Raw genomic sequence first — 17,029 nt, 5'->3', positions numbered from 1 at the left:
GAGCACATGCACAGGGCCCTGTACGGCTGGTTTGCTCTGGACGCAACTGTCCTGTCTTCCCCGCGAGGCTGGCAGCTCCTAGAGGGCAGAGCCTGGGTCTTACACGCTCTGTACAGGCAAAATACAACAGGACCCCGCACGGGACAGGGCTGCTGGCGGCGATGGTTTAGAATTCTTTACCCCTCCCCAAATGCTTCCAGAATCTAGAGGGTTAAGGAAGGGCGGCTATTAAGCATGGCCGGCCAGGCCCTACAATAACCCCAGGTAGCTGCGATGACCAAGGAGGGAGAAGGGCAGTCCCCAAGGGGGAGCAAAGGAGGCGAGATCAGCCACCGAGCCTGGGGTCTGCTGACAGCTGGCACAAGGCCCTCCCAGTCTGCCCATCTGAGCACAGAGTCCAGCTCTGGACGCCAGCAACAGATGGGCTTGGGGGCGGTGGCCCGGAGCCAGGGTCAGACTCAGGGTGTCTGTGGGCCACTGAGGGGAGCAGGAGACACGTACCTTTCTCAGCTTGTCGTACTCAATCAGCTCTGGTCTGTGCCGGTGGATCAGGGCATTGAAAGCAAGACCGTCCTTCCAGCTGGGGATGGAAAGGCCAAGGTTATGAGTGGAGCCCCCCCACCGTCATGGGAGGGCTGCAGGCTGTGGGCACCCACAGGAATGATTAACTCCCACTCAGTGAGGTGGTTTAGAGTGTGTGCCTGGCACTGTAGGCAGACGGTGTGGCCGGCTGGCCGTGAACCTGGCTGCTGGAGCCAGACCATCTGGGGGAAATCCCAGCCCTTCCACTCGCTGTCAGTGTGACCTTGGGCAAGTCCCATAATCTCCTGCTACCTCAGTTGCCACATCCGTAAAATGGGGATAATATAGTGCCTACACTTCATTGGGCTGTTGTGAGGATGAAATGAGTAAATATGTGAGGCTTTGGCCGATACCTGACAAATGACAAGTGCTTTGAGTGCTCGTTACCAGGGTAGCTGTGACCTGCTGAGCACTGTCCCTGCAAGGCCCCACTGAGCCGGGCAGGCCACTGCAGGCTCTCTGCACCTTAGCTGACCTGACCCGTGGGCTGGCTAAATGCCGGGATGTGGCTTGACATGAGGGGCTCTGTTCAGAGGAAAGTGACAGCTGGTCACAGTCCATACTAGTCACACTGGCTCTTTCATGGGTCAAGGTTAATGACACCTCCTTAGAAAGACCCCCCCCCCCGGCCCCCGACTGTGGTACTCTTCCGGTTACTTTCTATCACCTTATCCTACTTTGTCGTCTTTCTATGACTCCTCTCACTACCTGAAATTACGCTGTTGGTTTCTTCACGCCTTTGTGAACTACTGGTCCCCCTGCTGCGGCGTTACCTTCCAAGCGTGGGGACTTTATTTTGGTGCTGCTGTATTCCCACTCTTGGCATGGAGTAGGCATTCCATAGACATTTAGTGATTGAATAAATAAACGAGTAAGAAATGCACAGGGACTTCCCTGGTGGCACAGTGGTTACGAATCCGCCTTCCAGTGCAGGGGACGCGGGTTCGATCCCTGGTCGGGGAACTAAGATCCCACATGCCTCAGAGCAACTGAGCCCGCAGGCCACAGCTACTGAGCCCACGCTCCACAAGGAAAGATCCCACGTGTGGCAACTAAGACCCAATGCAGCCAAAAAAAAGAAAAAGAAATGCACAGAGGACCAGCCAGCTGGTGGCAGGAAAAGGAAGGAAACACACAGAGGAGCTCAAGGGAGAGACCAAATGCTCTTAATGGCAGAGCACAATGGTCCCCAACGTCCAGTGCCAGGGCTCCAGGAAGCCTGAGGACACAGCAGGACCTCTGTGGATCCCATGAAGCCCCGTTCTTCATTCCTACGTGTGCCCTCTCCCTGGTCCATCCACCCCAGGAGAACACCAGAGGCTCAGAGAGGTGAGGTCACAGAGTCACACCAGATCTGACCTCGGGGCCGCCCCCAAAGCCTGCACTCCTAACCCCCGGGCCATGCCACGCTCCCAGATCTCGTGTGGCACTGACCACACTCACCTCATGGACACACTCATTTCCCGCCCACAACCGAGGAAGAACAGGCTCGTGCAGGCTGAGTCTTGTTCCTCTAGTGGACACAGTACATTTTCCCCAACACTACATTCACTAGCAACCGTAAGGACGGCAGGTCCCTCTTGAGAGGTCAAAACAAAGGAAGAGCTTTGTTGTTGCTTCTGAGTTACCTTGCTTGGGGAAAAAGAAGATTCTAGAGGGCCTGCCAGAGTGCTGGGCCTTAATGCCTTTAGCCTGGGACGGCGAGGCGACTGCTGCCTCCCCCAGGGGACGCAGGGACCTTCCCAGGGGCTCACGGGGGCCAGTGGCAGGGGGAGGGGCCGCTGAGAGCCGGCACCTCACAGACCATGACAATACCACAGGAAAAGAGAGAGGGTGGGAGGACCGCATCTCAGGTCCCAGGAAGCAGAGTGGGAATGATGTGGGCCGGGTGCTTTGGCCGGCGCTCACCTGATGTGGAAGTTCTGCACGTTGACGTTCTTGTACGGGGCCGTCTTTCTCTGGCACCAGAGAAGGAGCCCTTCCTTGGCAGAGGTCTCTGCAAAACACATGAGGATGGTGAGCACTGGCCCAAAACTAAACGCTCAGAACCCAGTGCCGGTGGATTGCACTTTCGGCTCAGGCATAAGGGTCGCACAGAACCTGGGGGAGAGGCCCTTGGACGGAGCAGCAGCAGTGCCCCTTCCAGACGCGGGTGGGCGCCTGCTGATCCTAACAGCACGCCAGGCCCCGAGGAGCAGTCCCTTGCCTGGGGTCACCCCAGAAGTGGCAGTGACAGGCCAGTGTGAGGGCCTGAACCGGCGCCATGTTTCTGACCCCAAAGCCTTTAGCTGGCAGGACACACGGCCAAACAAGCCCTGATGCGGGCCTTGGCCTCTTCTGAAAGAGGGGCATGAGCGCCGGGCCTGCCCACTCAGGGTCTCTAGACCTGGCCGCAGCTCCAAGGAAGTGGGGAGGGAGGGCCCCAGGAGGTCCGTCCGTTCCCCGTGGACAGCTCTGACTGTCCTCAACACACTGGGAGTGCTACAAGTGACCAGATGGATGCGCTCCCTGCTGTGGCCTGTCACCAGGAGCCCCCTCTGCACACTGGCCCTGTGGCTTTTCTCATCCTGTGGTGGCCTGGACCAGCCCCAGGTCCATGGAGGCCAAGGTCCGAGGGTGGGAGGCTGAGTGGAAACATAGGTGCTGACGCCCAGGAGAACGAGGCCAGGCCTGACTCTATCACTAGTTTGCTACTCGACTGTAAAATGGGGCCACACTTGACAAGGGTGGTGTGAGGGTCCACTGAGATGGGCGGCTGCGGGGGGCACCCTTCACCTGCAGCCTGGGCCAGCACCTCTACTAACCACCCCCAGGCAGGGCATGTGAGTGATGTCTGGACACAGGTAAGAGCCTCAAAGCATGAAGACAAAAAGCCCGAAATCCTAACTAAGTCCCCCCAACTCGGGTGGAACCAGGGTGGGGAGGAGAGGCTGTTCTTTGCCCGTGAGCAGGTCCTCGGCTCTCACCTTCCACAGAGATGTCCTGGATGGCGAACCTGAGGATGATGGTCCAGATCATTCCCAGGGTCATCTTTGCGTTGCCGTCCACAATCTCTGCACACAGGGAAAGGGGGCAGAGGGCAAGAGGGTTGTTAAAACCAGAGTGGGACTCCCCAGGCGGCCCCCGGCCCTGTCTAGAGATTAACTCCAATCATCTGAAAGAGCTGCCTAGGCCTGTCCTCCACCACCTTCACTGGGAGAAGGTGTCCCCTGAACACTCCGGGAAGTGCTGTCCCTAAAGCCTTCTGCTGCCTGCCACCTTCGGGCTTCCATTCCCGTGGACTCTCGGCTACGCAGGCCTCTTCCTCTCTGGGCAGCTCATTCTCTTGACCCAGCTCAACGGACTGCTCCCCGCTGAGCCTCGTCCCAGGTGTTAGGCCTCCGTTTCCAGGACCCACCACACCTTATGGGCATGTCTCTTGAGAGTCTGCCCACTTCCTTCCAATCCCACTGCCGCCACCTTCGTCCGAGCCACCGTCGTCTCCCTCAGATCCTCCCGTGCTGCCTCCTCCATCCCCACTGCGATCCACCCCACGCAGCAGGCACAGTGTTCGCTGGAACAGGTGCACCGGATTTGTGTCGGTCGCCTGCTTTGTGTTCTGGAGTCTGGCTTACAAGGCCTGCCCTGCGTGACTCCCACCTCCCTCCCCAGCATTCTCCAGCTCCGTCCTCTCAACAAGCCAGCTCTCTCTTGTTTTAAGGATCTCACACCTTCTGGCCCGCCACAAAGCGCACGCCTCGACCCTTTCCTCACATGGCTGGTCCTTCCCAGCCTGTAAGGCTCTGCTTGTATGTCACCTCCCCAGAATGGCTTCCCTGACCGTCCCGGTGCCTCTCTCCCCAGCACCCTGCTCTTCCCCTCACACACTGGTATGTGCTGGTTTGTCTACTTGTTCACTGTCTGCCTTCGTGATCACCTCTGCACCCCCAGCACCTGGACCCGGCCCTTGAGAAAGACACGGTGCTGCAGGAAGGGGAGAGTGGGTAGCACAAGGTCCAGCTGATAAGTGCGCGCTTTTTTAACTAATCGAAAACCAGCCTCTCTCCCAAACTTCTGGGAGTGAAAGAGAAGGGTTTGGACCACACGTTCTTCAGCTTCAGCAACTTAAGAGAAAAACCACTTCTGCAACGCTCAGGCACCGTGTGTCTGCAGCCAGCTGAGGGAGGGGCATGCAAGCGGCCTCTTCCTGGGGCCCATGGGCCCAACGCGCCTTTGGCGGTCCCCTCAGGCCTGCCACCCCCACGCCTCTCACACACCGGATGCAGGAGAGAGGATGCGGAGAACGGAGGGGACACTTCAAGAGAGCTTGCTCACCGGCCTCGAGAACAGAGAACTCTAGGTGGGCTTGATCTGGGAAGGAGGCACGATGGTCCCCCAGAAGATGGGGCCCAGCCTTCCCTGAGGACATGCTCGCTAGGAAAGGGTGGGTGCTCTTTTAGCCGCTGGAGAGGCTCCCCACAGCGAAGCCATGGGCTGACGGCCGAGGGCACCTCTCAGCTTCAGGGTTTCAGGAGAGGAGATGTGCGTAGCTGGCCGCCTGGAAGCAGGGAAAGGACACGTTGTCTGTCCAGCTCTCTCCCAGGGCTAAGAACCCCCACGGCCGGAAACGAGGCCGAGCCTTCCCAGCGTGGGGTGAGGGCGGTGATTCATTCAGGAAATCTACGCTGCGTTCCCCCCGAGGGCCAGGCACCCCAAAGCCGGGGACGGACACAAGCTGGAGAGGAGGCCGCAGCGCCCATACCCAGCCGCTGCCGTGGGCAAGCTGGTCGTGGAGGACTCAGAGAGTCCCTGTGAGGGGAGGAAGACGGCCGCTCTCATGACACATCCACCAGCTGCTTCTTGGACCTGCAGCTGTGCCTCCGACTCCCAACCCCTCTCACAACCCCCACGAGGAAGCCATGTTCCTGCAACTGCCTAGATGGTGTGGAGGGACAGGGAGCCGGGGGCGGGCGGGGACTGGGGCGCTCAGGTATCCCAAAGCCCTCGGAGCGGCTCCAGTCGGCTGTCCTCCAGAGGCCCGACGGCCACGGGGACTGGGAGTGAAGCAGCTTGGGCATGAACGGAAAACATTTTTAGACTGAGTTTTTCTCCAGATGAAAACTGATGACTGCCACGGGTCTCTCCTCTAACCCCTTCTGTATTTACAGGCTAGCGTCTGAGCAAAATCAATGCAGCTGTGAGAAGCGGAAGGCTGGAGGGGAGCCAGGAGGAAAGAGCCATGCAAGAACAGAAAATCTCAGGGTCTGACTGAGTTCAGGGTTTTGATTTTTTTTTTTTTAAGCAAACACCAACCACCTCAGCCGTGGCATGCGAGGCTTGGCAGCCCGCCCTGGAGAGGTCCCGGGTTGGGGCAGAGCCCTGGAACGCGGGATGCGCATTCTGGCCTGGAGTCTTGGCCAAATTCTCGGAGCCCTGCCATTAGCGGCAATTAGTTTTCTTTGTTTTTCTAAAAGCTGGGACAACATGGATATGGGGGTGTAGGAAACCCTGCTCTGATTAATGACCAGAGCTGGGAGCCCAGGCTGATGGGGAGCTTCTGGGCTCTGTCAGGCCTCGCCTGGTCTCCAAAGGCATCTGTGAGACAAGAGCCTGCACTGGAGGGAGGGCACGCCGCTGCTCTAGGGAGGGCTCGGAGACAAGGGTCACAGTTCCAGGTACCCGCACGGGGCGCAGAGGATCCCGGGTATTCTGTCAAGAGGCCGCACTCTCCCAAGCTGTGCAGCCAGCAAAGTCTGCTCACTGACCTTTGGGCTTACACTCCCTGACACCGGGCCTCAAGCGCCCTCCCCTACTCTGAGCCCTCCTGCCTGCAGACACCAGACAGGGCCTAAGGGCGAAGGTGCTGCTGGCTCAGAGAGATGCCGTGTCACGTGTCGGTCTGTGTCCCTCAGGCCCGGCACCAGGAGGGCGAGTGAGGGTGTCCGGGTTCCAAGTCAAAGCCATTCCTCCCCCTGTGCCCCTCATGACCGGGTGAGCTGGATTTCCTGGTCTTGGGCTGGATTATCCTTTGGGGGAAGGGAGGGAGGTCTGTGGGCCCAGCATCACATCAAGGGCAGTCACTGTGGTCGCTGCTTGGTGTATCTGGGCTTTAGGCACCCCCAAGTGCTCTCTCTGCCACCAACACAACTTCTGTTCCCAAGGCAGAGGTCGGGCCCCATCTGAGCTCACCTTCCGCCCCAATGGAGACCAGCTTGACTCCTTTGCTGGCGATGAAGTCCAGTGCCTTGTTCACATTGTTGATTTTGTGCACTCTCATCTTGCCCCGCTCCGGCTTAGGTAACCGCTCCCCTGAGGGCCAAACACCGAGAAAGAGAGGGAGAGGAGCTTCAGGGTCCCCGCTGCTCCCCAGAACAGGCCCATGCCAGCGCAGTGCTGCTGCAGCTGGTAAAGGCCCCGCTCTTCCCTGAGCAGCAAGGGGACGGCAGGGTGGGTAGCACCCCGTGGGCACCCGCAGGAGGGGGCCTCACCTGAAATGACCTCCAGGAGGAGCATGAGCTTGAGCCCGTCTCGGAAGTCCTCGTCGATGTTCTCGATCTGCGTGCCGGCCTTCCTCAGGTGGGAGTTGCACCAGGCTGTGAAGGTCTGGGGAAGCAGAGGAGAGCATGGCTTGGAGGGTCGGCGTGTTCGTCAGGGCTCTCCAGCAAAAGGGCCGGGTCACAGCCCGGACCCCGCGACAGCACGGCTGCCACGGGGCCCTTGCTCAGGGCCAGGTCCTGGGCCCCACCTTTTATCAACAATGACACTGTTTCTGGTCTTTACAGCGACCCAGGCAGGTGGATCTGAGGACACTGAGGCTCAGGGCAGTTACCAGACTACCACTTGGTCAGCCAGGTGACGGGTGGCAGAGCGTGGACTGGAAGCCACGTCGGCCAGCCTCAGAACAAGTGCTGGCCCCACCACACCCTGAGTGAGCCCACTGCACGCATCGGGCAAAGGTGCTGACGGAACCAGGTCCTGAGCATGGAAACAAGAAGCAGGGGTCCAGCTCCCGCGGACACGTTCTTCTGGACAGACACACCAGCCCTCCATCCCCCTGAGCGGGCAGAGCAGACCACTGGTCCCCACGGCCCTGGCTCCCTTCCACCTGCCCCTCCCCTCAGGCAGGGGCAGCGATTTCCCCATCACTGGCACAGAGATGACTTGGGACAGGAAAGCAGTTGGAAAACAAGCCTCCTGTAAATTCAAGGTTTGCTCAAGTCAGTCTCTCTTCGAACTGCCAGTAGCCCAGTGGCAACACCTCCCCCAAAGGCCGGGCGCACAGATCCTCCGAGCCTTGTGGCGCCCCTACATATGCTGTTTCCCTAGAGGCCAGACACCCTCTATTCCCTGGAGAACATCCCACGCCCCACCCTTCCACATCTTAAGATCCAGTGTATCTCAGAGGGGGCTGGAAGGCAAGTGGGAGGCAGGCACCCACCCCCACCAGGGTTAGGCAACCACATCTGAGGAGGAACTGCCGGAGGATCACAGGGCACGCGGGTGCTGGAAGGCGAAGGGGCCTTTTCAGGTGGAGAGGCCCGTCGATAAGAAGCCCAAACCCCAAACCAGAGCACAGAATGCCAAAGTAGTAACCACCTCTCAGCCCCCTGCTGGCTGGGGCGTGTTATCAGACTTCAGCGCCAGGGGTGCACGTCACATCAGGTAAGGTGCATGTGCCCAGATGCCTTCTAGGGAGTCAGGCCCCTGCAGCAAGATCTGGGAAAAACCCCACGCCTGCTTCTCACGGGAGTCCCCTGCTCTGCCCTCGTCAATCTGCAGGGCCCAGCGTGGAGGTGGGCCGACAGCCAGGAATGCGCAAGAGCCCATGTGCACCCGGGTACCGGCAGAGGCCATGTGGGGCTGAGGGGCTTCCAAGCAGCCTCTGGCCAAGGACCATGTGTTTTGACAACTGTCACCAGCCCTGCTCATTCAGAGACTCAACACGAGGCCCCTCCCAGACAAAGAAGCCGCCTGATTAATACGCTGCACCACAGGTACAAGGTTTCCTTCCAAACCCGAAGCCGGGGGAGGGCTGCGAACGGGCAGGGCACCCCGCCCGCCTCCCGCCAACACTAAGAAGAGTTCTTCCACCTCGGAGACGGACACCCACGTGAGGCTGTCTCCTCAGCGATGGGCACCTTTACCCCGCTTCCGCCTCGCCTCAGCCCGCACCCACCCATCCCACAAAAGCAGTCCCAAGTGCGGCTCCTCCGGACGCCCCCACTGACTTGCTTGCCCCAGCCCGACTCTGACTCGGATGCCCCCTCCCCGTGCAGATCTATCACAGCACCATTCTCTCTGCTTCTGCCTCCCCACAAGCATGAGCTACTTTGGGCTCTGGCCAGGAGCAGGTTCTCAGCAAGGCATCCGCCTTCCCTACCTCGCTTCCCACGCTCCTTCCCCTCTGCAGCTCTCAATTCAGACAGACCAGGGCTACACCACTCATGTGGGCAGGTTACCCAACCTTCCTAACGTCAGCTTCTTCATCTGCAACCTGGCGATGAAGACGCCACCTGGGTCACGGTCAGTGTGAGGGTTCGAAGCGGCAATGCCTGTAGAGCACACGGCAGGTGCTCATAAGCGGCAGCTCTCCGCACAGCCCGTGCTTCCCAGGATCTCCTCCTCTGCCAACACCTGGCCCGCCTCTTCCACTGAGTGCCTTCTCCGTCCCCTGCCTGCCCCTGCCACCGCGCTCAACCCTTGGCATCTCTCTGACAGCATTCTCCAGTCATTTTGGGTCTTATTGCATGTGTGCGTGCTCCCAGGGAGTAGGAATTAAGTCTCACATCGCACGCGCATTTAGAATGCCCAGGGCTTCCCTGGTGGCGCAGTGGTTGAGAGTCCGCCTGCTGGTGCAGGGGACACGGGTTCGTGCCCCGGTCCGGGAAGATCCCACATGTCGCAGAGCGGCTGGGCCCGTGAGCCATGGCCGCTGGGCCTGCGCATCCGGAGCCTGTGTTCTGCAATGGGAGAGGCCACAACAGTGAGAGGCCCGTGTACCGCCAAAAAATAAAATAAATAAATAGAATGCCCAAAGCACAGCAGCCTCGGTGGTGGGCAGTGGGCGGGCGGGGAACTCAGCCACCCTGTAAAGCAGAGGGCAGCAGCAGGCCAGGCTGGGGCAGGAAGTGGCAGGGGATGCTGGGCCTCTGCTAAGGCATGTGCCTGAAAGATGCTGCGGGGCAGCAAAGTGGCCCATTACATCCCGTGGCCGAGGACGCAAGAGGGCAGTTCCCAGAGGGCAGGCGTCCCTGGTGCTGCGCTGCTGCTGGGCCGAGATCTAGGTGCCTGGGCTGCAGGGAGAGCTGGGCACGTGTCTGAAAGGCAACCCTCTCCGCCTCGGCCTGCCTGGGTTACACCTGGGGTAACCCTTCAGGGTTTGAATGCCAGCCCCTCGGCTTACTTCTGTGTTTCCAACCAAGTGACTTGGCCTACTTCCACCTCAGCTTCCTTCTCTGTAGGATGGACTTATCAGAATCTACCTCCTGTACTTGCTGTAGGGCTAAATGGGGGGGAGTGCTTTAAAACATCTGGCACAGAGCTTGGCATCAAGAGCCAGATGGACTGAGCATGCGCACACATGCAAACACAGCCATCCCGGCCGCTTCCCACTCCATTCCCAGGAAGGATGGATGAGAGCCCGTCTCTCCGCAAAGGCCCTTACCCCACGGCCATGGGTGGAGTGGTAACAAGATACAGCAGACCCTCACTCCAACCTGTGGAGGCTCTGAACGAACCTCGCCTCGTTGGGTTCAGGCAGTCTGTCCTCAGAAGGTCACGGCACCGTCCACCCTGCAAACATGCGTCCCACCTCTGCACCTTTGCTCAGCTTCTCTGGGCAGGAAACAAGAGCTCTGACTTGGGGCTCACACAGACCTGGATTCCAATCTTGCCTCGGCCACTGAGGCCACCTGCCGGCGGGGTAACCTCGGGCAAGCGATGAGCCTCAGGTTCCTTGTTGGTGAAATGGAGGCAATAATCTCCCCTCTTAAATGAGGATTAAATAAAACAATGCAAGTAAATCACTTATGACTGTGCCTGACACAGATTAAGTACTCAGTGTTACACAAATCTCAGGGAAAGGACTATTTTTAAATAAATGGTAACTCTGCCCTGTACCTCTGTCTCCCTGGCTGGAAGCAGGCAGAGGCCCAAGCAGAATACAGAACAGGTGCTTAGGGGAGAATATCCACTGGCCTGGCCTCGGTAGTGAGGAAAAGCCTGTGGATATTCTCCTGAACCTGACACACAATGGGAACCCCGCCGACAGGCCTCCCATCCTCACTCCACGGTCTGCGTGGCCCTGTTTTCTCCTCCTGGAAGACGCGGAGCATCTACTGACACCGGAGGCTCGCTGAGTCCTGGGCTCGGGGCGAGGGGAGCGGGAGTCACGAGGCCCTCCTCGGGAACGAGCCCACCGTGCGCAGCCACTGCTCCACGCGGCATGACTGGTGAGTAGGAGCTGGAGTTCCAACGGGACATGAAAAATTCATAGCTTCTTCTACTTGGCTACAAAAATAACATTCTGCTTACTCACTCCCTCTCCCTACCCAGTTTAGACTGAGATGTGTGGGGTGGGTAGTGTGGAGGGTGGCTGCTATAGATGGACGTCTCGTGGGCCCACTGTACCCCCTCCACCATGCAGATTTGTCAGAGCTACAGGGCCCGACTGCCCGAGCGTGGCAGGCCCCATGGGCTCCGCGATGCCCAGGTCCCTGTGGGGCGGGACATATCCACTCCCTCGACAAGGGAGGATTCGCTACATGCCGAGCCGGGGCCAGGCCTGGTGCTGAATCCACAGCAGTGAGCAAAAGCAGACCCAGGCTGCACTCTGAGGAGCTCCCACTCTGAGGAGGAAGAGGACGGATCTCATTAACCAAGCAACTACTCAACTACAGAAGAGACACCCTTAGGAAAAGCGGTAACAGTAACAACCACAGCAGATACTTCTATAAGCTAACTAGGTGTCGGGCACCGTTCTAGGCACTTCGTCAGATGTTAACATCTCTCATCCACAAAGCTACTTTGTGAGGTAGTTGCTATTTCTGGCCCATTTTACAGATGAGGGAACCGAGGGTCTGACAGGTGACATGACTTGCCCGCAGGAAGTCACGCACCTGGAAAGTTGCAGAGCTAGATTTAAAGCCAGGTACTCTGGCTCCAGCAGCCACACTCTGAGGTATCAACCTGCATTTGTCCTCTTCCCTCCCACCCCCAGAGAGGGAGCTGAAGAGAGCATTTAGCATGCCATGGAACAGCTCCTGATCTACTGGCCGGAAGGACATGGGGAAGTTTCCCTATGGAGAACGAGTAAGATGAAAATAAGGGAGACTTTCCAGATAATGCGAACAGCATGTGCAAAGGCCCTGTGGCAGCGAGAACAGAGCCCGGCTGGAGAGAGGAAGGAAGGGAGTGAGGGAGAGCAGGCTGTGTCATGAGGCTGGCAGGGCCACCCTCATGGGGCTGCTGCTGTGTGGGGACTGACCCAAAAGGGGCAAGGGTCAATGTGTGATGACCAGGGAAAAAAAGAGGGTAAAGGGCCTCTACGAGAAACTTGGCAGGAGGAGGAAGGCAGAGGAGCCATGTTGGAAATGCTGACAGTTGTAACCAAGCAAGGCAAACTCAAGGTTTCAATTTCATTTGGGAGGGTCCGGAGCTACTGGCCCTCTGTGGGAGAAGGGAAAGGCAAAAAGCGTCTCAAGCTCATCTGGGTTTTATTGTCAAGGTCATTTTCCAGGGGCAGTACTGATTCTGAGCAGTGGCCGTGTCCCCAGCACCTCACCTAAGAGGCGCTCGATGCAATCACCGGGCTGACAAATCCTGACTTGGAGGCCTGATTAGGCACTGGGCACGGGAGGAAGCAAAACAGACCCAGAATTTACATTCTGATGGCGGCGGGGGTGGGGTGGCCAGTAAATGCTAATTGCTAGTTCTTACCATTTACACATAGCAAGTGTTTAAAACCTCCAACCCCATGGCCATGTGAGATATGATCATCTCCATTTTCCAGATGAGAAAACTAAGGCAGGGAAAAGTTAAGTGACTTGCCCAAGGTCACACAGCTATTAACACAAATATGGGGCGGCCACTCATTCCTCTGAGGGGAATGCTACCTACCGGCCTGGCAAAGCAGAGCCCGCAGAACCTAGTCAAGAAGGGCCCCGCCCAGCCTCAGTCCCCAAACTGGAGCTGAGCTCACAAAGCGAGGCAGGCAGGGCTGTTTCCCTAAAAGCCTGCCTGCCTCTTAAAGGGTGGCCTGAGCCCAGTGTGGGAGGCCAACGCTGGCCGTGCTGCTCCAGGCCTGGCCCTGCCATCCTGTGAAGGGAGCTTGCACCCAGCCCTTGACCTATCTAGGGAGGAAGGAAGGATGTGGACTCGTCTGCCTTTGAGAACACACGTGAAAAAAAACCACAGAGAATAGCCTTCAAAACTTGCCTCTGCACACTGGCAGCCTGTTAAAGATTCTTTTCTAGTTGTTAAAATAGCACACGGTGTAGGGGGGAGGCGGGGTGGAAGAAGGGAGGACGAGCTTGTTGGTTTGTTTGGGATCCAGTCACCACTCCCTGTGCTGAGGCCCGAAGCCCATGCACTGGGGAAGGCAAACCTCAGAGGACACCCCCCCCCCCAGCTGTTTCTGCTTTGTCACTGTGTGTTGGGGGAGGGGGAGAAGGCCTAGCATCACTGGTCATAAAGTCCTTCCTGTGTCACAGGGACCCCTCCCAGTTGCCAGGATGTGGGGTGGCTGTGTGAATGAATGATGCACATTGTTCGGGAGGTGAACTAAACGGCCAGGAATGTGGCAGCAGTGGGCTTTAATGAGCTATTCATCGATGACTCCCTCCCCCAACCCAAAGAGGTAAACCCTCTTGATTCTGGGGCAGTCACCAAGGAAGAAACAAACATTCAAAAGACGTGGGGCAACCCGGTGGTATTCCAGCGGGCAGAGTGATGCCAAGGGCAAGAAGGAAGGATCCTGGTGGGATGTGGCTAACCCAGCTGAAAAAACTTTCCTTCCCTTTTCTTCTTACCGACTACGTGTCACAAAACATGTTCTTAGTACTGAAGGGGGTGGCGTGGAGGGAAATGTCAGTTGGAAGCTGGAATTCCACTAAACCCCGACTAAAGGGAGTCTTTTGCAAAGTCAGTTTGGACCTAGAAACGGGCTCACCTGCGACCTGAGGCTGGGGCAAGCGTGCTGGCTCTGATTATTAGCACTGGCGAAGGAGAGCTCCTGGACCAGGGTTGGGGGCTGCGCTATTTCTACCCGCCAGCAGATGCTCACATGTGGATTCCATTGACTCCACACTGGACAAGACTTTAGGAAAAACCGTTCGCTGTCTCGTGCTGCACCCCCCGCCTTCCGCTGTGTATACCGCCCACCCCCTTAGCAGAACATCACAGGCCAGCAGCCTGACCCAGAAGGACCAGCTGCATATCTTTGCCGGAGGACCAGGGCTGGCTGGAAGAACTGCAAACTCCCCCAGGGCACTCGGAGGCAAGACAGGGTTCCCTAGGGAGCTGGGAGTTTTCAAACCTCGTCTCTGCAATACTGTGTTGGGTTTGCCGCTCCGCTGGGGCGTTGGCTGCTTTGAGGGGGAGGGCGCCATCCTGCCTCCTGAACGCCCACCTTGCCTGGTGTGGCCTCTGACACTGCCCATGGTTCCTGCTTCCACAGGACCTCAAGAAGGGTGTCCGGGGCTTGGACACAGGGGAGGGACAGCTATTTATTCCTAGGGTAGGCACCCACCCTTCTTATCACCCATCTGCCAGCTACTGCCAGGCTTCAGGCAAGGCCTGGCCCCAGCGGGGCATCTTCTCAGTTCCTGAAAGCAGAGACTGCTCCCCTGGCCCCTGGGCTTCATCACCAACTATAAAGGTGCTTTCAGGATCCGATGGCTAAGCCTTCCGGAATCTGGGTTACCAGCGGCCCAGGCAAACAGGCGATTGCCCTGGCAACATCTGCACGGATCCATCCAGGAAGTCTGTGAAGCCTCTGGAACGGTTTTGAGATTATACAAGTGAGTGCTATTTTGAAGATCCACTGCTGTTACCAGATTCTGAAGATAAAAACCAGGGACCAGGCTGAGAGAAGAGAAAATGATCCGGTCATGATGACATGACCACAATTTAGACGGGTGCAGCAACATGGGACTCAGGCAGCCCTGCCAGCATGGGTCATCGGGGCCAGCAGTTCAGCAGCACAAGGACACATTAGCTGCCCATTCAGGACCCAACTCCATATCCAGCCAGGGACAGAGCAGGCGTGCTGTGTGTGCCTGCCCCATGACAACAGAACCTAATTTGAAAGCAATTACAGGGAAATATGGAATGCTTCTTTCTTATGTCCTGGCCTGCTGTTGCCTTATTCGGAGTTTCTCGGCCTACATGAAAAAGCTGACTTCCCAGTCGGAGGAGAGGTATAAATACCGCAGAGTGGAGTAGAGAGCATTCCAAAGGTCCTGCGTGTCCATCCAGAAACCAGCTCTTTCCCCCACGACCCCTCCCAGTAGCCAACATTCCTGCGTCAGCCAATCTCCTGCGAGGCACCAGAAAACGTGTATGTTATTGCTGCAACAGGCTGATTCTGGAGTGTAGTCCCTTCCTCCTGAGAAATGCTGGTCTAAGACTTTCTTCTAGCTCTTTACAGCCTGCTTAGTTCTCATCACTCAGGGTTTCCCTCATGCCATCATCCCAGGGTGCCTTCCCTGACCCAGCTATCTCCACCATGCTTTCACTTCCCTCTGCTTTGTTTTATTCACTGCACTTACTGCTATCAGAAATGAGGTTCTCTGTCCATAACCAGTCTCCCTCCCATGTGTAACATAAACTCTATGAGAGCAGGGTCCTATTTGCTGCAGGACCCACTGCCTGGAACGGTGCGCCTTGTACATAGTAGGTGCTCAGTAAATCCTAGAATGAATGGAACAGGGTTGGTGCTTCTCATGGCCAGCCATTTAGGACTTCTCATGGTTTCCAATTCCATTTTATACTGGTGAGGGTCCCTACTTAGGGATAAGTCTATTTTGCTTTCAGGAGTTCACAGAAATAATCCTAGAGCTGTAGACGTTCGAAAAACAAGCCAGGGAAGACAATGCCCTCGGCGTGCCCCTCCAATGGAAGAGAGGAGCCCTCAGCAGCCCTCTTCGCTCAGGCATCTGAGGCCACTGGACTTACAGAGACCCTGGTTCATGGGGTTCGGGTCTGGGCCTAGACAGGGGCGGAGCAGTAGGTGGGCTAGAAGGAGACAGTTTGAGGAGCTGACAGACATGTCAAGACATCAATCTGCCAGGGTCTACAACGGTGAGGAGAGGACAACATGGCACAGTGCTCCAGAGCAAGGGCTCTCGAGTCTGAACAAACGTGGGTCCGAATCCTCACTCTGCCACGCATTGTGTGTGGCTGCAGAAAATGAACTTCCCTTCTCTAAGCTTCAAGTTCCTCCCCTGTAAAATGAGGGTAACAGACATGACGGGTGTGGGCACTCAACAGGGTAACACAGAAGAAGCACGGCACACAGCCTGGCAGACAGTGAGCACTCAACAGAGGTTCTAGTCATTACTATATTATTCCTATTCCGGAAGGTGCCGTCGTTGGTAGCAGCGCTGCAGTTGTTGAAGCCACACCTCCACCCTAGGATTCGCCAAGTTGACGGGCTGCCTTCTGGTGGCTGACACAAAGCGGTCTTCCCCCAAACCTCCCCTCCCCTTTGCCTGGCCTCTTGACTACCAAATGAGTAAAGGAATATAATGATCAGATCCGGTCCTTCCTGCTTCCAGAGATCCTTCAAATCCTGGCTTTACAACGGAATTACCCAGGCACTTTTCTGGTTCGTTTGCATTTCCTCTCTCTAATATTTACTGCTTTAAGCCATTAAGCTTTGAAAAGGCAATTTGTTATGCAGCAGTAGATAACTAATACAACATAGAAGTAGAGTAGTTGGATCACAGGCGTGCATGTACTCTTTTTAATCATGTTCATAGTTTGGAAAATCAAATTTTTAATTGAATTATAATTCACATACCATAGAATTCACCCCTTTAAAATATAAACATCAGTGAGTTTTAGCATGAGATTGAAAAACTATCACCACTATCTGATTCCAGAAAATTTTCATCACCCCAGAACTGTCAGCAGTAACTCCCCATTTCTCCTCCTCCTCCCCGCCAAACCAGCCCATGACAACCACTAATCTACTTTCTGTCTCTATGAATTCGCCTAATCTGGACACTTCATATGAATGGAATCATACAATATGTGGCCTTTTCTGTCTGGCTTCTTTCATTCAGCATGTTTTCAAGGTTCATCCACAGTGTAGTACATTCCTTTTAGACTGAAGATTCCATTGTATGGACATACCACATTTTGCTTATCCATTCATAAGTTGATGGACATTTGGGTTATTTCTACCTTTGCTATTATATATATCTGCTATTATGAGTAATGCTGCTACAAACGTTTAAGCACAAAT

At 56.6% G+C, this 17,029-nt stretch overlaps 1 protein-coding gene across 2 annotated transcripts in view; it reads right to left on the bottom strand.

The window, feature by feature from the left end:
- The window catches only part of ACTN4 (actinin alpha 4), a 72,760-nt gene that overhangs the window by 21,631 nt on the left and 34,100 nt on the right, over positions 1-17,029 (bottom strand). For both annotated transcript variants that reach the window (XM_082862930.1, XM_082862931.1), the window contains exons 2-6: positions 7,050-7,164; positions 6,751-6,870; positions 3,549-3,635; positions 2,491-2,578; positions 502-580 (exon numbers count right to left, since the gene is read on the bottom strand). In XM_082862930.1, the coding sequence (XP_082719056.1) occupies positions 502-580; positions 2,491-2,578; positions 3,549-3,635; positions 6,751-6,870; positions 7,050-7,164 (489 nt within the window). The remainder of the gene's footprint in view (positions 1-501; positions 581-2,490; positions 2,579-3,548; positions 3,636-6,750; positions 6,871-7,049; positions 7,165-17,029) is intronic.

This window comes from Leucopleurus acutus (assembly GCF_964270905.1).
Source record: "Leucopleurus acutus genome assembly, chromosome: 20".
NCBI lineage: Eukaryota > Metazoa > Chordata > Mammalia > Artiodactyla > Delphinidae > Leucopleurus > Leucopleurus acutus.
The sequence above is the reverse complement of the archived record's forward strand: the minus strand, read 5'-3'. Positions and strand labels throughout refer to the sequence as shown.